Source organism: Mus musculus, chromosome 6, assembly GCF_000001635.26.
Source record: "Mus musculus strain C57BL/6J chromosome 6, GRCm38.p6 C57BL/6J".
Classification (NCBI taxonomy): Eukaryota; Metazoa; Chordata; class Mammalia; order Rodentia; family Muridae; genus Mus; species Mus musculus.
This window is the reverse complement of record NC_000072.6, coordinates 80,018,356-80,041,050: the sequence shown is the minus strand read 5'-3', so window position 1 is coordinate 80,041,050 and position 22,695 is coordinate 80,018,356. Positions and strand designations below refer to the sequence as shown.

Below are 22,695 nucleotides of genomic sequence, written 5' to 3'. Positions count from 1 at the left end.
GACAATGTAAAGTGACTTGAGATAATGAATTACATGGCAAAATAACGATTTCAAGAATTCCACCATGAACCTACTAAATAAAAATAATATGAATATTTATTTAATATTTTCTAGGGAGTATTTCCATATAAAACAATCTGGTAAAATAAATTTTATGATAATTTTTAAGAAAATAAATTTGTTATTATACAATCAAAATGGCAACACAAATGTTATTTTCTGAGAAAAATAATTCAGGTATTAATAAATGCTAAGAGATTAATGAAACTTTGTACAGTCAGTAAAATTATGAACAAGCAATGAAAAGGAATATGTATAACAGTTATTAGAAAATACAGAACTCATACAAATAGAGGAGTTTGTGAGTATCATTGGTGATCACAGAGGTAAATGTAAAAAGAGCAGGGGATACATTTACCTATAACTAAAAGAGATTACCTTCAAATAAAACCTTTAAATGAAGAAAAGAGATGAAATGTAACTAACTCTACATTGTAAATATATTAAGATAGACACAAGTTCAAAAATTATCCCTAAATTTGTTTATTCCAAATAACAAAAGTAATTTTTAAGGAAAATAAAACAGAATTAATAATATTATACACTAACATTTTCTTGTGTGAATGTCCAGTGTCACATAGGTTTCTTTCAATAAAGTCAATGAAATGCAGCATTTCAATATATTTATATTAGTTATTTAGTATGCTAAAACTATACATAAGCTCCCTAGAAAATAATAATACAAAGTACATAAAGGTGTGTGTGTGTGTGTGTGTGTGTGTGTGTGTGTGTGTGTGTGTGTTTTAAAAGGGCCACAACAAAAGTTAATGAAACCTAGGGAAATTGTTTACTTTAACCCTCAGTGAACTAAATATTATAATCTTTCAAGACAAATATTGGGAAACTTTTTTCAAAGAGAATCTACATTTACAATGCAATTAGAAGAAGCAAAATTTGAAGGTATAATCATTTCCATCTCTGGGTTGGGATTTTAAGTTCCTATTGAATAATGACAAGGTGTAAATTACTGGCTTTAGAGATACCATGCTGTTTTAGAATGAGTGAATTCACTCTGGTAGGAATGGCAAATATTAAAGAAGCTATTTGCTCATCCTTTGTCTTATCTTGACCATATGAGGATTTTAAGGGGATGAGTGTTAATTAGGAAGATTTGAATAGGATTTTTACAACTCAGTTTACAGAAGCTGTGGAAAGAAGAAGAAAACAAATATGAGGAGATAATGAATTAAGCCCAGAAGAGGACTTCTTGGGCGGAGTCCTAAGAGAAGAGACCAAGGAATGAGACTGCTGATTATTCAGTATTCTGTGAGAGTTTTAGCTCTCATTCTATGAGCATGGGATCCCAGTAAAGTACTTTACATATACTAGAAAACAATTTAGTGTAACCTGTCTGGTTTCAAAGCACATTGTGTGGATCTTACGAAGAACACGCAATAGAACAATTGACCTGAGACAAAGGAGAGAAAGAACATGATGATGATGATGGAAGAGATGCATGCTGAACTTGAGAGACTTTCAGAGGTTGGAAATCAATAAGGATTTTGATAGTCTCCAGTGTGGTCCTTGGCAATCTAACTTCCTCTGATGGATACCTTCATTCAAAACTTAAATACAGAAAGAATAGGAGGTTTGAAAAATAAACTAACTTTTAGAATAGAGTTTAAGGAAATTTTTGATATTAGAATTCAGATAACAAAGTTAGAAATTGGTTCATGTGAATGTATTATGTAGTAAAAAACAGATATACCTTGTTTATACTCAGGAGATAAATTACAATTTTTCTGATATGTAAAAAATGAAGTGGGGAAGACCTGGGAGGTATTTAATGGCATATGAGAAAAGTTGATGATTATTCTCTGAGGAAAGCATACTATTTTATTCAGGTAGAAAATATTTGATCTTGCAGAATGATGTAGGGAGAAACAGTCTTATATTGAAAAGTCCAAAGAAGAGAGCATTTGAACGAGGAAGAGAAGACATAGAGTTTAATAATGCCAAAATATTAAAGGAAGGCACAGAATTGAAAGTTATCAAAGTAGTGACAATGAAGCCAGTGCTAAGCTTAACAAGAAGGGCTTTGATTATTGACAGGCTGTGTTCCCAGATCATCTTGTCCTGAAGATTTGAGTGACTGATGGGAAAATCCAACTGAGGTAGAACCTTCTTGGATAGTTCTCTAACTAAGGGTAAGAAGGGACATGAAAAAAAAGAAGAAGGTTTTAGTTTAGGGAAAGGAAGTTTGCTGTTGATTTTTAGCAGAAAGACTCAAGTTTGTTTTAAAATCTGTAGGAATCATACACTTTTGTGTTTGCAAATGAAAGATCATGGGCCACATCTTGTCTGTAAATAAGCTCTGTTGGCCAACAGATGTCTATGTTCTTTGCAAAGTGCCTTTTTTTTCATACTACATGGGTGAAGTAACCACAGAACACACGGGGTTCATAGCTCTAATCATTTACTACATTGTGCTAGTAGGATTAGATATAGATGAATATATCTATATATTATATATAGAGATATAGATGAATCCATTTGACTTTATATGAAAGAAAAGAGTAACTAATAAAAATAGTAAAATACTAATTTGAATGCCAAAGCAGAAAGACAGAAACACTTCTGAAGACTCTGGTACTATTAAAGATAGGGGGAAAGTACATCTAAATAATTCATTTTAAGTAGAATACAAATGCCTTCAAGTTTATTTTATAAATCTATAAACTTGAAACCCATTAGCAATTGTGGTAAGAACCAATTCATAAAACGACACAAAACCGTGACTGAAGGAACATAACACCATAAAGACTAAAATATATCTAATGATCCAACAGTTTTATTCTGATTTATAAATGAAAAGATTAAAGAAGTTAATAAGACTCTTGTATATTTTGTACCACAGTAACTGTTAGAGAGCACATGACAAATACATAATTATAGAAATCTAAGAAAGAGCAATTATAATACAAACAGATTGTTGTACACTAAATTTTCAAAGGCATGAATAATTTTCTAGGAAACTATAATTCAAAATTCTGATTCAAGGAAGAACAAAAAATTCAAACTGATAATTTTTCAAATGTAACGTTTTCTCAAAAAATTAAAAAGGAGTCTGACAATGACAAATTTGTGAGGATAATTTGCACAATTCAAAGAAAACTAATTTCTTACTATTTCAACCATTCCAAAGATAAAATAACAAATGGCTAAATATAAGTCACTGATGGAGAAAGTCATATGAAGCCCTTTATTAAAACAGGCATGGAAACTGGCGAAATGGCTCAGCAGGTAGTAATGTTTGCTGCCAAGTCTAGGAACCTGAGTTCAATCCAGGGACCCACACTCTAGAAGGAAAGAACCTATTCTTGCAAGTTGTCCTTTTCCTTTGACCTCCACAGAGGTGCTGTGGAACACAGAAACACACAAACAGACAAACACACACACACACACACACACACACACACACACACACACACACACACATACACGCAAACATACTAATAAAAGGAGAGATGAAAACTTCCAATAAATCTTAGAGAGTGTTAGTCTGGAAAATAGTTGTTTGAAAAATAATTTCACTGTAAAAATTCAAATATTTTTGCATGAGAAATTATATCTATAATTTATTAAACATATACCTAAAATATGTATGAACTTGACTGGAAAATAGAAAACTAAAATTATCCCTTGCATTTGTTATCCATATTTATAAATTTGTGTTTTAAAAGTTTTATAATTGTGATAACAAAGATTTGGCTAAAAATATGTTTTGTCCACTACTGAAAAATAGCATGTTGTTCATTATTACCACATACTGAAGTAGATGAATTTTTTTGATGAATAAATGTAGACTGTATGGCAGTAAATGGAGTTAGAATAAAAGTAGGCTATATAGCAGTAAACGAACCTTGAATTAGAGGTTACATGCATTGGGAAAGGAAAAATGAAGGAGGGGATGGGAGGAGTTGAAAGGGAAAAAGCAAGGCATGGATTTGCTCAATTAATATATCAAATCCTCAAATAAATATAAAAATTAAATAAAGGCAAAATAAGATCATTTAATTTGTTACAGACAAAGGTAAAATGTTTTGATGAATATCATCTTGTTTAACATTATCTATTTAATATTATTCTGAAAGATTTAGTCAATAAATATGTAAAGAAAGTAGTTTGTATTTTTGTATTTTCTATATCGTATTTGCATATCAGATTTTGAATTAGTAATTCTAAAAGCATATAGTAAAATTAACCAATGCAATTTAATTTTTTGCTACTAATATTTATTCACATATTGTAATAAATACATTGAAGTCTTCAGGTACTGTTGGTCAGCTCCTATTTAGGTGAGAAGATGTTGGTTTAAATGGAGGCCTGTACCACAGTCATTTCCTCCACAATATTTCCTTTACACAATGAGAGTTTCTCACTACTTTAAAAGGATTTCATAGACTTGCAGACTTTTAGCTAATTTGAATGTATGTGCATTTTTGTGTGTGCATGTATATATATGTTTATAGTGTGTGTGTGTTTTCAGGTATAAAATAGAGAAATAAGCAAATTTTTATTTCAGTTGTATATATCACAATTGGCGAAAGGTACTTTTAAGCACTTATGTTGAATTCAGTTCTTATAGAAAGCATATTCGTTCATACACAATAAGCTTACATTAGTGTTCAGAAACATGTTTCTAATACACTGGACATCCGGAGAACATACAAAAGTGTCTGGAAAGCATGAATGCTTTCCCTTCCCACCTCTGAGCTAATGATGTTAGGAAAAATTAACTCTTTAGTGGGAAAACCACTCAATCTCTATTTTCCATCCTGTGTGAAAATAAGTTTTCAACTGATTAATGCCTGAAATATAAAGCTGAACATGTAGACGAAATGATCAAAACCTAACAAATCCCTGGTACATACACTATAGGAACTGCTACTAAAACAAAACAAAACAAAACAAACACAAAAACAAAAATATCCCAAAACCTGCTGTAAAGTTTAGATTTGATAGCTGTTCGGATGGCATATTGCAAAAAATAAAGAAAATAAAACCTATTACATTAGATGCAGAGAGACAAACCAGGATTGCAGATGAATATCTGGAATTTACTTATTTGGGAGCAGAAAGTGGAGAATGTGTGGTCAGACCCACTATCAAAAAAGAAAGCAAAAATAAAACCCAACAAATTAAGCAGTGAGCAAAACAAAGCTCTCAGATGGATGAAAAGAAAATTGTTAAAAATCGGTGTGCATGTAGAAAAGCTGAAAATCTTGTGAATCCTGTGGTCACATAAAAGGCCACATACACTTTTAAGTAGCTTGAAAAAAAATGAGGTAAATAGTATTATACTTTTTCTTTTGGGTCATGCTCACATACATGAGGAGGCTATTGATGATATAGCTGTGAACTAGGATCCAATAATCATATGTGTAAACATGTACATGTGGTATAGTGTAATATGTAGAGACAAGAACAAGGAGGGTAAGGTGGTCAGACTAAGTATAATAATAGGGTGGAATGCAGCTAATGGGGGTACGAGCCATAAAGGATGACCCAGAGTTCATTGATTTTCTACTTCTAAGTCTGTCATGGAGTATTATTGTTGTGATGATATGGAATTAATTCACAGAGATAGTTCTCTTTCTGTTCCATCCTGGCCAGATTCCTGGCTTAAAGGCATTTCCCACTAGGACCATCTTCTTTATATGTCTTTCGAAAATTTGGACAGGGATCTCACAGAGATATTTCTGCTTCTGCCCCACCCCAACTAGGATCTGGGCTGAAAGGCATGTGCCAGTATGCCTGTCTTCTTCATGTTTAATTTGCAGATTCTGTACAATAATGTTTTAATTATCAAACAGAGCTATTTATAAGATAGGGAACTGCATAATTGTTTAACATAAAATAATTTTTAAGAAAATTCTGAAATAAAATATAATAATAATATTCCTTATTATCCTAAAACGAGGACTTTAACGTGTCCATTTTGGTTCTTTAACCATTTAGAATTAAGTATCAGGTTTGTATTGTTTTTGACCCACATCTAAACACGTATACCTGTGTTATGATATGTTAGACGATATTTTAGAAGTAAACATCTCAATTTCCCAAGGGTTTTCTCTGTGCATTAAATTTTAATAGCTTTGCTTAATTTATTAATAATTTTATCTTTAAACATTTCAAAATAGTTCTCAAAACACATTTATTAAAGGTATGATAGATAAGAGAAAAACTTTAAGTAGACAAGTATAATTTTTTATATTCTTAGATACCTGTATCAGAAATAGGAGTACATATACAAACCCATAACACAATGTAATAAAATGGGAATATTTGCTCATATAATTAAACATTGTGTTTCAATAAAATTTCAGAGGAAATTCCAATGACAAAATAAATAGATATTTTCATTTTTTATAATAATCCTGGCCAATCTTTTATCCAGTGACTGATCATACAAAAATTCATGAGGAACATGTTATGCTCAAGATGAAGGGAAACATAATGGAATATTGACTTAAATTGATTTTTACACTATCATCATTTGAGTAAAAAGGCTCCATTTGTGGATATGTTGTCAAGGGAATTTTGACTGGCAAAATGTGTAAATTTTATATTCCATTTCCTTTCAATTTTCAAATTTGAGATCTAAGTATGCTTCATGATTTACAAGAAGATTAAAAGAAAAATAAATTCCAAATTTTAAGTAACAAAGTCTATGCTTCAGGATGGACAGGAAATAATGAGGCGAGGGAGGTAAGGTTGAGGTACAGAGTAGCCGCTCTCTGTGGATGAGAACTTACAATAGGGGGACTCTTATGGGAGAAAGGGAGGAAGGATTGTGGACCTTAAAAGGGATAGGAACCATTCAGGAAGACCCAGAGAGTCCACTAATTTGAACCCTGGGGGCTCTCAGAAACTGAAACAACAACCAAAGAATACATGGGCTGGACCTCAGCTTCCCTGCACATATATAGCAGAAGTGTAGCTTGGTCTTCATGTGTGTCCAGAATGGCGGCTATCCCAAAAGCTGTTGCCTGTAAATAGGATATGTTCTTCTAGCTAGGCTGCTGTGTCTTCTCTCCATGGATGAAGATGTGCCTAGCCTTTCAGACTTAAGTACCATGGTGGAGGGATGCCCAGGAGGCCCTTCCACATGCTCAGAGAAGTGGAGGAGGAAGGGTGTTGACAAGGATGGAGCAGTGACCATGATGTATAAAGTTAATAAGTAAAATAATAATAATACTAATAATAACAATAATAACAACAACAACAACATAAGAATTTACAGTTGGAACTGAGACCTGTAAGTACAATCAGGGGAAAGGATCGTGGGAGGCATAGGCCATCACTGCATCAACTTAGACATGGTCACAGAGTTACCTCAATGGTAGGATATCAAAGTACTCAGAGACCCTGATTAAAAGGGGTCACCTAGACGGTCATAGAGTTCCTCAAAAGAAGTGTAGGCAGGCTTCTAAAGAGATTGTATAAACAGAGGAGTGAATGTCTAACTGAAACCACTTAAAGAGAATTGCATTCGTACAATCAGTTGCCAGGTCTGATCCAGTTTACTCACTCACCTAGAACTCAGAGCCATGTGATGAACTCTGCTATCTTCCCAAAACTTCCTATCATTTAACTGTGTATTTATTTCTCAGACTTTTCCAAAGGGATCCACCACAACTTACTTAGATTTATGTTTTGAGAAATGGTAAGGGATCAGACTGCTGGCTACGCTTGGATATGGTCTCTGAAATGATGGTAATTCTTGGACATCTACAATCCAAGATCATAGTAATCTCCAGAATGAGGATTCACATGTCTATTTACTAGTGGATCCCCCATCCTTCCCCTCCTCCCTTTCCCTTCTTCCTTCCTTCCTTCCTTCCTTCCTTCCTTCCTTCCTTCCTTCCTTCCTTCCTTCCTTCCTTCCTCCCTCCCTCCCTCCCTCCCTCCCTCCCTCCCTCCCTCCCTCCCTTCCTTCCTTCCTTCCTTCCTTCCTTCCTTTCTTCCTCACAAGTATCTCATGTTCTCAGGCTCAAGTTCACAAATAGACACAGATGACATTGAACCCTGGATTCTCCGCATCCACCTCTGGAGTACTTCAGCAAACCTGCCTTGTATGATTCTAAGGGTGATTGAACCCAAGGCTTTGCACCCACTAGGTGAGCACTCTACCAATAGAGTTTCCTCAGCCCATAAAGTAGTTTTCTTTATCACTTCTATATCTCTGTCTCTGTCTCTGTCTCTGTCTCTGTCTCTGTCTCTGTCTCTCTCTCTCTCTCTCTCTCTCTCTCTCTCTCTCTCTCTCTCTCTCTCTCTCTCTGTGTGTGTGTATAAAGACACTAACCTGTGTTGCTCTTGTTTAATAACATTCATTGCTAAGTAGTCCTTATGGAAAACAAAAAATTGTTATTTTACTTTACAATATAACATATGGATGGGGAGAAAAATAGTGATGTGATGTAGACATTTCAGTAAAAGTAAGAACTTGGATTATAGTCAATAAACATAAGTATTCACATGAAGCATGAAATGTGACATATATATGCATAATTTATAGAGTTGGATATAGGGTGGATAGCTACATAGATACAAAGATAGCCATGCTCCACATTATCAGTGTTTTGGCCACCAAAGGACTGCTTATATAAGGATAACCTTATAGTATTATGTTTCCTTTGTAAAAATGAAGCCACTGATGTTTGTAATCACATTTCCTTAAGGAACCAGTTCCCAGTAGTTCTCTTTCTCCGTGTGTGATATGGACATTTATGTGATGTAAATTATTACACCTATGTGTGAGAGGAGGCATTATAGGTCAGATCAACTGTTGTCATGTTGACACTACATCAGCATTCACCTCAGAATTGTCACATTTTCTTGAAATTAGTAAGTAAGATTTTAAACCACAACCAATCTCCTACAGTTTGGTGAAATCTCCCATTTAGGGGATATAAATATGTGGGGGAATTAGAAGGACCTATCTTTTCAAGAGAATGAATTGAGAGGTAACAGTTAATGAGACTGAGAATTTATATGTTGTGTTTCTAATGCAGATCTTTTTTTAGGACAGTGACAATAAAAGAATAATAAATATTGCTTTTTTAGCAAGGTGAATAAAAGTCTCAGCCAATAGAATATTTTTAAAGTCTTGAGTAATATTAAATATTACTGTGCCTGTGCCCAAACTAAATTACAGCTCAGACAGAGGCCAGAAAAGTCAGGGTTATTATCCAGTTCAGAAAAACTGTAAGCAAAATACTTGTTTCTAAGTCAGGTGTGTTATTGGCATCATTATAACTAACAATAACAAGAAAAATCATGCGACCATATTGGATTTTGCATTTTTCCATAGACATCAAGGCTTTCACTTAATAATCAGTTATATTTACAGTGAAGGAGTGTAGGGAGTTTTCGAACAGTGCCTCATTAATCATGTCAGCCAGTTACTAGGAAAGTTATTATCCCAGTTCAATAGATAGAAAAATTATATCATGGAAAGGTCAGTTACATATTTACTTGTCCAATCTTGGTAAAGCAAAGTGAGTCAGTCTCAAATCTGAGACCGCTTTTCACCCTTTGATCTAACTACTGGACCAGTGCAATACTGGTCCATGTAGTGGGTAGCCGTCAACCTAAAACAGTCCACAGCTGACCTCTCTGCTCTTTCTTCTACAGATCTATAAACACAGAAAGAAATATCAATTTTTCTTCTCTCGTGGCCATAAAATATAAGAAATGGGAAGCATAAATTTCTATTTCCTTTTGCTTAAGTCTTTTGTAAATCACTGTCAATTGTTTATGTCAAAACTGCAAAGATCAAACTGTATATTAGTGACATCACAAACAAATTTAGGGTATGAAAAAATAAAAAATTGAGTCTAATGAATACATTTACAACACTTGTTAAATCAGTAAGAAAATCAAGAAATCAACATTTAACATTTTTCAACACTTCAAACGTGTTGCCAATGGCGATTTGAGAAGGAAAAGAGTTCTTCTAGCTGGGCTGCCTTGGCTGACCTCAGTGGAAGAGGAAGCAACTAGCTTCTTCTAGACTTGATGTACCAGGGTGGGGGAATAGGCAGGCAGGGGGAGGGGGTTATGGAGGGGGGAACACCTAATCAGGGAGAGTTGGGGGGGAAGGATTGTGGGAACTCGTGGCTGGGAGGGGGCAGGATTAACAGGATGTAAAATGAATAAATATAAAAATAAAATAAAATTATAGTAAATTTTTAATTTCAATTTGATTCATCTACTCATGTATATTTTAAAACTCTGACAAGAAAGCAGAAGTGTTATTCCTTTAAAGTGAAAGTAGACATGCAAATGAATTGGGGGCAGTTGTTTTCCCTGAATAATGCTAATTGTTGCTATTACATAAGTAATGTGTACAAAATTGAGCTTTAAACTTCAAAATCCCCTCAGTGAAAATAAAGAATAACTACCTATATTTATACTTTGAAATATGTATTTCTCTGAGAATCTAAAGAAATAACTCTCTTAAACAATTAGGTTATATTAAACATAATTTGAATGAAAACACTTTTCTATCATTTAATTCAGTGAGATTGGAAGATTCCCAAACAATTGACTATTACATAGAAATGAGCATTATACATTTATGTAGAAGCTTTAAAACTAGTGATATTCTCTTTATATTTATAGAAACTGAACAATGTTTAAAGGAAAATAAAATAAAAATTAATAAGGTGACCTGTGTGTCCAGGATTAATGATTATATTTTTGCCACTTGCCCTGACATCTGAGAAATGAGGAAAGAAAGATAACTGAGTCAAAGCCTAAAGCACACTGCCTATGAGGTGGTACTATTTTTCATGTTTCAGACTAAGTGCAGGGACAGAAAGGACCAAACAATTCCATTTAGTACATTAGTGAGATATTGGTTGTGGAGATGAATCACATAAACTAAAGTAAATTAGTGAATAGGTGTGCATATTCAAAAGAAAAGTCTGCATTATTATAATGTATACATACATAAGCATACATACTATTGTTTCAGCAACATGTATAAAACATTATGTAAGCTTAAGTATATATGGATCATTAAGGAGAGTATTTCAGAATTATATTGATGCTACACCGAAGAATAACATTTTTCCTTTTTTATTAGATATTTTCTTCATTTACATTTCAAATGCTACCCCCAAAGTCCCCTATACTCTCCCCCTGCCCTGCTCCCCAAACAACTCACTTCCACTTCCTGGTGTTGGCATTTCCCTGTACTGGGGCATATGATCTTTGCCAGACCAAGGGCCTTTCCTCCCATTGATGGCCAACTAGATATGCTACATATGCAACTAGAGACGAGCTCTGGGGGTACTGGTTAGTTCATATTGGTGTTCCTCCTATTGGGTTGCAGAAGCCTTTAGCTCCTTGAGTACTTTCTCTAGCTCCTTCATTAGGGGATCTCTGTTCCATCCAATAGATGACTGTGAGCATCCACTTCTCTATTTGCCAGGTACTGTCATAGCCTCACAAGAGGGCTATATCAGGGTCCTGTCAGCAAAATCTTGCTGGCATATGCAATAGAATATCATATATATACCACTAAAATATTACCACATATAAAAATAATGCTACAAAGCAAAATAACTAAGTTGTGTGCTATAAAGTTTACTATTTGCAGTTTGTTTTCAATGTTTTATCTTTAGTCACGATTCTTTATAATTTTTGGATGATACATGTCTCGATAGATTTTACATTTATTTTATGTGCATAACTTTTTTTTAAAAAAGTTTATTAGATTCTCTCTTACTTTACTTCCAAATCTTATGATGACAAATATTGCAATAGGGCTGAGGGGATGGCTCAGTGGGATAAAAAGCACTTGCTACCAAACCTGAAAATCTAGACTTGATGTCTTGATCCCACATGGTGGAAGGAGAGACATAATTACTGAAAATTATTATCTGAATTGCACCTGTGCATCATTGCAATAGGGCATATGTGATATTCACTATTATAGATAGATAGATAGATAGATAGATAGATAGATAGATAGATAGATGATAGATAGATGCACTGTATGCATAATACATTGTCAAAAAATTAACATCCTCATGTATATGATACAACCAAATATCTTTCTTCAAAAGAGTAAAAATATCTCAACTGTTAAATTTACTTAAACTTCATTTCTGGGCAATGAAACATTATTTTAAACTATTTAACAGGATTTTTAAAGGTGGCTTTACAGAAATGTAACAGTTACTCATTTGAAAACCATTGGTTTTGATATCATAGGAAATACTGTGATTTTTCTCAGCCTTCCTCAACCCTGATTTAATGTTTCAATGGCTTATGGAAAGCATGAGAAAAATAGCCTCATGATTTCTCTCCCTTTTAAGAATATTGAGATTTTATTAAACTGACTGGATGAATAATGCTGCTTCTAGTACCGTAGCAGGAATTTAAATTTTTAAAAGGCATTCAAGATGACTTCACATGTTTCCCTAACCAAGAGACATACTAATGTTTCATAATTTCCAGGGCTTGGTAACAGACAAGGTGCCACACTCTCCTTGATTTGCTGACACAAAAGTTTATACATGAGCAGTCAGATGAGTCATTGATGGTGATGTTGCTGAACAACTTCTAAAGCACAATACTGTCTATGAAGGCAAATTTGAAGATAGAGATTATGTGCTTTATCTAATATAGAAAAGGCAGCAAGAAGAAAAATAATGGGATTATGTAAGTCATTGAGTTGAATCAAATCTATACATTCTTAAGCCTTAGGCTTCTCAGGTTGGACTCATAGGGCACACTCCATACTTCAAACCATGTCTTCAGATGCTGTTTTCAGCAAAGCCCAGAAAAGAACTGAACCATTTTAGTCAGTTAAAAAGAAATTTTTCCTGAATTTGTCATGTCAGACCTTGTTGGCAGCTGTCACTCTTCACAAGTACCATTTTCAAATTCTAATGAAAACACTATTCACAAAGAGATTTTAATTGGATCAAATCAGACAATCGATATGTTAAAAAAGACATTCATACTTTTAAGTGCTTTCAAAGTAAGTAGCTACTTGGCAGAGTGTAAGATACAAGTAGAGGGATGCATGCCTTTATCCCTGGATGCTCATCATGCCCATGTGTAGTATATGTATTTTCTCCCAAAGGAGGGCGTTGTATGGCCACTCACCTGACCAGGCAATTTTAATAATTCAGTAGGCTGGGTATTTTTTTTCTCTTGTTATTGACAAAGGATTAAAAAGAGTGCAGTTTCTCCTCTATGTCTGTTTATTTTTATTTTATTTTTATTTTTTTGGACTTAGTCCTGTACATGACTGCAGAGGTTTTACAAAATTTACTGGTTTGAAGATTGCCTTGATGTGGGAGATGCTATGCTTGTTGAATATAATATTACTGATGGGTGAAAGTAAAAAGAAATGACTAAACCCTAACCATACTCAAAGGCCAATATGTCATAAAGATTCAAATTTGACTACATTAAATTTTAATTTATAAAAGTCCAGATTATATATTTAACTTGAAAAATGTATTACTAACATATCCTAATAATTCTAATACGACCTTATTTTCATTAGTATTAAAAGTAGTCATTACTTCTGTTGTAAACTATATTTTTCTGTTTTTCTTTCCTATCACCTTTACCTTGTTAGTAGAAATGTGTATATATGTATAAGCAGACACATGAATATATTGATGCATGCATGTACATGCTCTTTTATAAAACACACATACACATACATATTTTGTATATGACTATACAAGATATAGCCTCAATTATAACAACTCATCATGATGTTTAATTCATCAAAATATAGTTGTATTTTCTATAATTATTTTAGTAAGTACATAATGAGACAAAGACAGTAGGCCCAGATCACCTAAGAATCCTCTTTCAATATTTATTAAAAACTTGCAGCCCTAGGGAATCCATTCAGCAACCTACAAAATGCCAACTTCTAAATTGTCAACAGAAGATAATATTACTTCTCATGTCAGTAGTTTGAACTTGACCTAGTACCTTCAATTATTTAGGTCCAAAGCATTAGCTTTAGCATATACCAACTTACTGCATAGCCATGACAGACTAGAACTGTCTACACTACACACTTATTTGAAAGTATATCGTTGGAATACCCAAAATGTAGAAAATATACAGATATGCCATCATCCATACTGAAATTTTCCCTAGTGGTAACACTGTTAACATTGTGGGATGGATGTTTCAAACAAACTTTAAGGACTTCACAGTTTAAGCACTTTGAATGAAGAATATTGCAGACTCTTTTCATTGACTTTCATGTTTCAATGGCACTGCTTTAAAGCATGAAGGACAAAGTAGAAACTATTTCTTTTTCCTGTATTCACATAGGCTAATTTTGTAAATGTCTTTACTTTTGTCAGTTGAAAAAGCAAATCTTGGAAGTACTATATATTCAAAGGTTTGTTCCTCATAAAACCTAAGGGTCAGATGTATATGTATATACAAGTATCATCCATGTGATATGATTAATGAGAAAAATTGTGTAAGATTTCAAAAGCTGTTTGGAAAACGAACAATTGCAGTTGTTTATAAAAATCTTCTCAAGTTTTAAGTGACTCCATTAGCTCAGAATTCATTCAGCCAACTTTTCAGCCAACCACAATGACTGACTCAGTATGGTGACAGATATGTATATGTTTCTCATATTTGCTCCATTAATCATAATAGTCACTTACAACTATCTAGTAAGTTCATCTTTTATACATATTGGAAATACTCCCTGTGTTATTAAAATACTCTCTCCCAATTTATTAGCCTAATAATTGCCTATGAACTGTACAAAACTTTCTCTTGCAAAACACACAAGGAAATGTACTGAGATGATGGTATTTCTGAGTGGCTGCTAATGAGAGGCTTCCCATCCTAATGAGAGGGCATTACGGTTTTACATTAGTAGTAAACAGACAAAATGGATATCTCAACTATGTTTAGTTAATGACAACTAAAGAAACCCATTAGTACAAAGAATCTTGCATTGAAGAGTTTATTTTGCAAGGCATTGTCTTAGAAACTTAACAATCACTGCAACATATTCTAGTGGGAAACTTACAACTTTATTTGAGAGAGTTTATTATTTTATTTAAATCACAAAATTATCCTATAATTGGATGAATAGTTGTTTAGTCTGTGCTACTGATGTTATGATTTATGTAAACAATGCTGTGAGCAAAGACAGAATATAGTAACTGTTAGAATACTAATTTTGGAAAATACATGCCTCTTTTCTTGGCCCTGTTTCATAGAGAACCTTTCTTTAAAGAGCTGTTTCTCAATAGAGGAATGTTTTATGACAAAGACAAGAAGTCGAGACCCTTTCTAATTTATTCTCAGAATTTTCTTTTGTTAATTTTTATAAATCCACCTATTATACCACTATCTGAATATTTTAGCCAAAGAAGGGGTGATAGGCTCCATTATTTAGGAATGTATTTAAGTTTATGAATAAAGAGATGTTTTTAAAAGTTTAACTTCTTAAGTTTTATGCCTTGACTAATGAAGACAATGTTGTGAAATGTATATAGTCAACCATTTTCCAAGTTCCAGGAAAAAAAAAGAGTTTGATCCTCTTGTGTAGTTGCCATTTGACTCAAGAGCATCATTACAGCATTGTATAAACTATTTGTTGATTACTGCCTTGATAATCAATTCTGCCAGTTCAGTTTCATAGATGCACAGTTCTCTGTTCTGCAATTATGGTTTTCTGTGATTTCAATTACACTTTTAGGAAATAAAACATCCTTTATTTTCCATCACAATAATATCTAAGATGTCTGAAAAAATATCCCTGTAATTTAAGAACTTTGGAAAATTTTAGGACACTTTTTTTTTCCCCTAGTCCTTCTTTGAAAGTCTTTCTTCATTCTTAGTGAATCTCAAGTCACCATTCTATTCCAAAGAAAATATGAATAGACCTGGATTTTCCATTAGCTTTCATGGTAGCAGCTCTCAGAGAATTGTGGATATAAGAAAGACCCAGAATATAATAAGATGCAATTGCATTGTGTAATTCACCTCTACTGTGTCAATGTGGGCTTGCAAGAAAAACATCAAGCCTTGGTAGACTTTCATAGAAAGTTTTTATTCTCTTTAAATTTTAAGGGCAATCACTTATACAGGTTTCTTTGGGGGGTTTATTATTTGGGATTATGTCTTTTATTTCAATAGTACACAAATGAGAAAAAAAAAAGAGAGCAAGAAAGAGAAAACAAACTCAGCAAAGAACAGTTCAAAAAGTCCAAACTGTACTAAGTTTGAGATTATTTTAAATTCACTGTAGCATCTGAAAACACTCCCATTAACATATGTATTTAGGTCTGTGGAAATCTTGGTATATGTTACCAAAGAACAAATTATGTTTCCTAACTGTTATAAGTAACATTAGAAAGAGCACCATCTTTAAACACTCATTAAAACTCACTTTTGAAAATACCATCTAATAACAGGTACTAAAAGAGTCAATTGCCAGAACAACCTTCTATCAGCTAAAGTATCCTGGCAACAAAACCTTACAGTTGGCTGTTACATAGTATTATTTTACCAATGAAAAAACAACATATATCCAATATAGTTCAATCAGAAAATGGAAGTGGATAAATACCATCCCATTCATGTAATGTGTTTTTGTAAGTGATCTTTTAAATTAGATACTCAGAAACTGGACCAAACTTATTCTCATATAAATGAAAAGAGTCCAACATGAAATTCAGACATCTCTTTGAGGATTCTATGCAAATAAAAAAGACCCCAGCCAAAGTTACACCTTTTATTCATAAATATTTGCATCACTTAGTTTTGGGTCAATTTAACAAGAGTTTCTGTCTTTCCTTTTGAGGAAGACAGCAAAGATGACAAGCAGGCTCTGTCATGCCTGTCATTATGTTACTGCCAAGTCATCAGTTATAAGTTGCCTTTCTGTTAGTTACAAGAGGAGCAGACAAAATACGGAAAATCACTTTCCTTCTAGTATAACATAAATATAACTTAAGAAACTTTTGCAAAGTGATCCATGTCCTAGCAATTATAAACAAAAGCAAAGCAAAGGCAGTAGAGAGAAGACACCCTTAGACATGTGAATCAATTCTATACAACTCTACAGTTGGCCTTACATGTTCTCTATGCTGGTATAACAATGAGCGACACATGTGACATGGCTGTGGCTTCCTGGTTGCATGCTTTAATTCAAACTAAAACTTAACAGCAAAGTAAGTGAAACCTTGGGTCAAATGCTCTTTGGTTTAAATCATCACTACCTCCCATAATTTTGGTTAACTCATTGGATTTTAAATTAAGCTGGCTCTTCCATCTTCACCCCATTACAAAAGTCAATCACCAAGAACCAGACAGAAATTTCAGAGTGGTTTTGTTTATGAGAATTCATGTTTCTAAGTCCAACCTCTCTGTACAAACTATTTTAGAAAACAAAACCCAAACCAAAACCCTAAAACCAAAACAAAATAACAATCAAAAAAAAAATCCCCAAAACAACTGAAATACAAAACAAAACAAAAAACAAACAAACAAACAACAAACAAACAAACAAACCAAAAAAACAAAAAAAACAAAAAAAAAAAAAAACAGGTGTTTTAACATAGTATTTTATTACAACTTAATCCCATCCTTGAATGATTTTCTTTCAAGTTTCAACCAATTTTTTTTAAGTAGTCAGTTTCCTGGTGGTTGCAATTTAATTAAGTAACCTTTCACACTGAGCAAAACCCCAAAGCAAAAGGGTCGTTAATCTTTCTAGTGATTAGCCACACCACTAGAGCCTCAAACATTTACCTCTCCTTCCCCGCAGTGGAAATGGTTTTAGGAGGATCACGGTTCATACCTCACACTCCCTGGAGCCAGAGATGGTATATGTGCAGGGACCAGATCCATTAACCGATATATCCATGGTCTCAGAGTTCGTCGGTTTGTAGTCCACGTAGTATTCCTGTAAAGGGGAATTCATCTGTCTCTCCGACTCCCTCGCCTTTTTCCGTCTCCTCTTCATAAGTGAGTGCTGTTGGAGTTGTTTCATGCTGGCTGGGTACCGTTTCCAAGACACATAGATCACCAGGAGAATCATGGCCACGGAGAGGAACAGAGCCACGCTCCCTGCGATGATTTTGTGAAACGACACGTGCTCGTACTCATGATCCGTACCTGGAATTTGAAAGCCCGGGGATGGGCTCACTGCCTCTAGGGTGGCTGGGACTGCATCCGGTTTGAAGATGGTAGGTTTGGGGATGAACGGGGGCTTCTGGGGAGTTTGAGGCGCCAGATGTGATCGTTCTGTGTTGACCACCTGGACATCAGAGCAGATGTTGTAAGTCTCCACGGCATCGCTAACCTTCTCACCCTGTATGTGCTTAGGCCCTGCACATATCATGGTACTTTCTTTATTCCCTTTGAAATTCTTCAGCCAGTAGAATAGAGGACAGATGCTCCGACTACATTCCCACATGTTTCCAGACAAGGTGATGGATATTAAGGATATCCATGCATTGACAGTCTCCTGGGAGACATTGGTGAGCTTGTTGGAATCCAAATTCAATTTTTGCAAATTGGGGAGGCATTTAAATGTGCCAGGCTCGATTGCTTGGATGTCATTCCCTGATAAATCCAAGGTGTGCAAGGAACTCCAGGTCCATGTTAGGCCTTGACTGACAGAGCGGATCCTGTTCCATTGCAGGTAGATGGATCGCAGGTTGAAGAGACGAGGAAAATGAGCAAAGTTGATCTTTGAAAACTGATTATGCTCCAGGTGGAGCTCTTTTAACTTCAGAAGACCGGCAAACGCGTTTCGGGATAAGCTTCGGAGCCGATTATAACCCAAATCCAGAAAGTCAAGGTTCCGGCAGTCTTGAAAAACCCGTATGGGCACGGTCTTGAGAGAATTAGATCGCAAGTGCAAAATGATGAGTTTCCGGAGGCCTTTAAACTGCTCAGACTGTAAGGTCTGAAGTTTGTTGTAGGAGAGATCCAGGTTGCGGAGGTTGGGGACTGGGTGAAATGTTTTATTGTGCAGATAGGTAATTTTGTTGGAGCTTAGAATTAATTCTTTCAGTCTGCGGATCCCTTGAAAGGCATCTTCGTCCACTGAGCTAATGTAATTATGGTCAAGATAAAGCCATATAAGCTGGTTAAGGCCGGCAAACTGATTGGATTTGAGTTTCTGAATGCTGTTGAACCTTAAGGATAAACCTTGTGACCCTCCAGAAATGTTCTCAGGGATGTCTGCGAAGGCGTGAGACTCACAGTATACAATCTTGCCATCGCATCTGCAGTTCTTTGGGCAAGCTCTCTGAGCCCCCGTCAGCATAACCAGCAGCAGGGTGGGAAATAGCACCAGAAACACACTCATGCCTTTCAGCTGCGTGATTAGACGGAAACCTACAAGAGCAAAGAGAACACAGATGCACCCTGTCAAACAGAAGCCACACAGCACCACAGGCTCGTCCAGATTAGGGGTGTCACACTGACAGTCACTATTGGTACCCCTGGCTCACCCAGAGCAGGGATGTCCTGTCTTAAGGTAAGAACCGTATAGGACATTTAAGACCACATTTTAACAATTAAAAATCTTACTTCCTTTAGTGCTCCATGCTTGCTGCTTAGACCTCATTCTTTCCTCCTTAGTCTCATAACATCACAGAACTATAGATCTGTGAAAAAAACCTCTCTGAGTTTCCAGAGTGCTACTCTATCCCAACCCTGAAACGCTCTGGCATTGCTTTTCATTGAATGCTGACATTTGACTAACAATAACATTTGGATGTCACTGTATCGACCCATAGTACTGAACAGAACTATACTGCATCCTTTGGTAAGGTCAGAACCATGACTTAGGACACCTGGTTCTGGCATCTCTTTCCTAGTTGAGCTAACAGGCTGTGATTTAGCAAAAGAGCTTCCGGGATGCTGTAGAAGTTTGTTCTCCCTGAATTACATACTGACTACACACAAGGGCTGCAATCCCCGAGCCCAGAAAAATGGCAAGGGAATATACACAGACAGCCCACAGAACATGGTTTATAACAGATGGTTAAGAAACATATATTATTGTGTACTTTGGCCCCATGTCCAGGAATACATGAGCTAAGACACATGATCACCCATACCACAGACACCCCCAGCCCTAGCTAAGAGAGCAAGTTTGTATACAAAATATGCAGAATATAAACTAATCACGTTATTAGATACATTGCTGTCTTTATCATCAGATAGTTGCCCTTGCAAATTTGAGAGATAAGGAAGGAAGCCTGCTATCAGCCTCCCCACCATCCTGACCTACTGAAGTCTCTCACTGAGAGCTTTTCCATCTCTCCCTGCCTCCATTAACTTCAGAAAGCCTGCAAAGTTGCAATCTATTAGCATTTATGCCGCATTTTGAAATCATTGCGTGAGAGGGGACTCCTCTCCACCTTCAATAGTAGGTATATTATTTCTTAACGGGAAGGAGAGGGACAGACAGACAGAGAGTGACTACTGCAGGCTGTAATTTCTTTTTAAATAGTCATCTTTTAAACTAAGAGATAACATCCTAGTCTAAAAATGCCCCCCTCAGAGTTGTCCTTTTTTCCCCCCTCTCTTCTTCTTTTATTTATTTATCTTTCTATTTATTTATATAATTTAAAATTTAACTCGATCTTGCACTCTGTTTTCTTGTCAGCTTCAGTCTCATTGAAATACAACCCAGCTCTCCCAGACAGGAGAAAGAGGGAGGGAAAAAAAAAAAAAAAAAAAGCCAGTCACACTTGAAAAAAACAAAACTGGCAAATGACTACTGGAAATTTGGAAGCTGTATTCAGGATGCAGTTTCCAAGATCAAACAAGCCTCCGGTGCCACCTCTGATAAAGTAGGGACCCCACCCCTGCACCCACATAGCCAAGTGTTAACAATCTTCTTGACGGCAACCCGAACCCAAGCGTGGCTCAGATTATCAGGAAATAGAAGCAAACACGGTATTTATTTCATACCCTGTTCTCAAGCTGTGGATACGCAGACGCTAGAGACAGTCTTAAAGCTATCCCTCCAGCGTGTGTTTAAGTCCGCGCTATGCATTTATAGATTAAAAAGAGAGAGAGAGAGAGAGAGAGAGAGAGAGAGAAAAGAAAAATAAAACACTGCCAAAAGAAAAGGATCTAAAAATATAATAGCAACTATAGTGAGACAACGGGTAAAGTAGAGGTTGCCGCTTTGTGCCTGTTTCCTGGTCTTTTAGCAGCTAATGCCCAGCTGAGGATGCGGGGGGTTAGGATCAGCTTTGCTGAGAAGAAAACAACAAAAGTTCGCTTACCCATCCTTTGTCATCCAAAAACCGTCTGCCCCCCTCTCTCAGCTTTCTTCTTATTTGGTCTCTCCTGTAGAAATCACCACCACCTTCATGACACAGTGCAGCTGTCATTCAAACCATTCTGAGCCCGCATGTGAGCCCGTAGCCCCATGTAAACTTCCCCGGAGAGGACAGGCAGACACACACACACAAATAATATAGATATACGTATACTTAAAAAAAAAATCAGCACGGGGTGGGATGAAGGGGCAGGGAAAAGGAAGCCGCGGGGGGGGGGGGGTGCCGGAGGGGGAGGGCCTCTAGGCTCTGAGGACCATTGTATAATTCACTAGGGGCACATTAGCAGTAAATTGGCAATCTGTGAAAAGAGCTACAGCTCATCTCGGAGGTAACCAACTTCTCTGTGGGAAAAAAAAGAGGGAGAGAGAGAGAGACAGGGAGAGAGAGAGAGAGAGGAGAAGGGATTAAAAAAGAAAAAAAAAAAAAAAAGAAAAAGAAAAGGAAAGGAAAATCCTCAGAGTACCTGGCATTCCTTATTGTGCGGGCTTTTGCCATTCCCAGATAAAGCAATTCATCCTCAGGATTTTTCAGCTGTTGAAGCAAGCAGGCCGCCTGTGCTGTACGAGACCCCAGTTTAAAAGCTATGCAGGCTAGGTTTATCCATTTAGCTGGTCAGGTTGAAAGTGTTTTGTAGCTGTGCTGAGAGGCAGCCCTTGTCTAATTCAGAAGGCTTTCCAGAGACTGATGGTGCTCAGAGCTGGTTGGTGCTAATGCTCGAGTTTGTGATACACTGAGTGCCCTCCGCTGGAGAAAACAGATTGCACATTAAAGACAGGAACAAGTGAGCTTGTCAGGGCTGTGCAGCCTTCCCTGCTCAGAAAGGGAAATTAAAGGCACAGGATCACCCCCCCCCCAACCCCCCGCCGCTCCAGTAGTATAAATTATAAAAGGTTTATGGTGGGGTTTATGCTTCACAGCTGCAGCAGCTGTTAGCAACTTCCTAGGTCTCTCTCCCTCCAAATGTCTGTGATCCGTAGGTTTGGAAAGTTGGTTTTTGGTTTAAAATGCTTTTCAGGGTGCCACGAGTGATATGTCCTCATTTTTAATGGCAGGAATAATTTTTTTATTGTATTTATGATTGTTTTTGGTTTGTCTATATTTTCGTTTTCAAAAAACAACCACGTAAGGATGCCATCCCATTCGAGAGAGAGCACACTATGCTTTTAAAGATAGTTCATCATGAAAATTTTAAGTCTGATCATCCATTCTCAGCCTTTGTCAATAACACCTATTCTGCCTATTACTCTGTACATTTATCAAGTGATTTATAATATGACTTTGTAAAAGTTTATAT

At 35.8% G+C, this 22,695-nt stretch overlaps 1 protein-coding gene across 10 annotated transcripts in view; it reads right to left on the bottom strand.

Annotated features, from left to right (window-relative positions):
• Positions 1-22,193, bottom strand: part of Lrrtm4 (leucine rich repeat transmembrane neuronal 4) — a 791,305-nt gene extending 769,112 nt beyond the window's left edge. Inside the window, exons 1-3 of one of the 10 annotated variants that reach the window (XM_006506085.2) lie at positions 21,865-22,193; positions 21,345-21,497; positions 17,891-19,437 (exon numbers count right to left, since the gene is read on the bottom strand). In XM_006506085.2, the coding sequence (XP_006506148.1) occupies positions 17,891-19,437; positions 21,345-21,348 (1,551 nt within the window). In that variant the 5' untranslated portion in view covers positions 21,349-21,497; positions 21,865-22,193. Of the gene's footprint in view, positions 1-16,118; positions 19,438-21,344; positions 21,498-21,864 lie in introns of those variants that run through there. The other 9 variants (XM_006506086.2, XM_006506087.2, XM_006506088.3 and 6 more) reach the window with 9 other exon arrangements.
• Between the last annotated feature and the right edge of the window lie 502 nt (positions 22,194-22,695).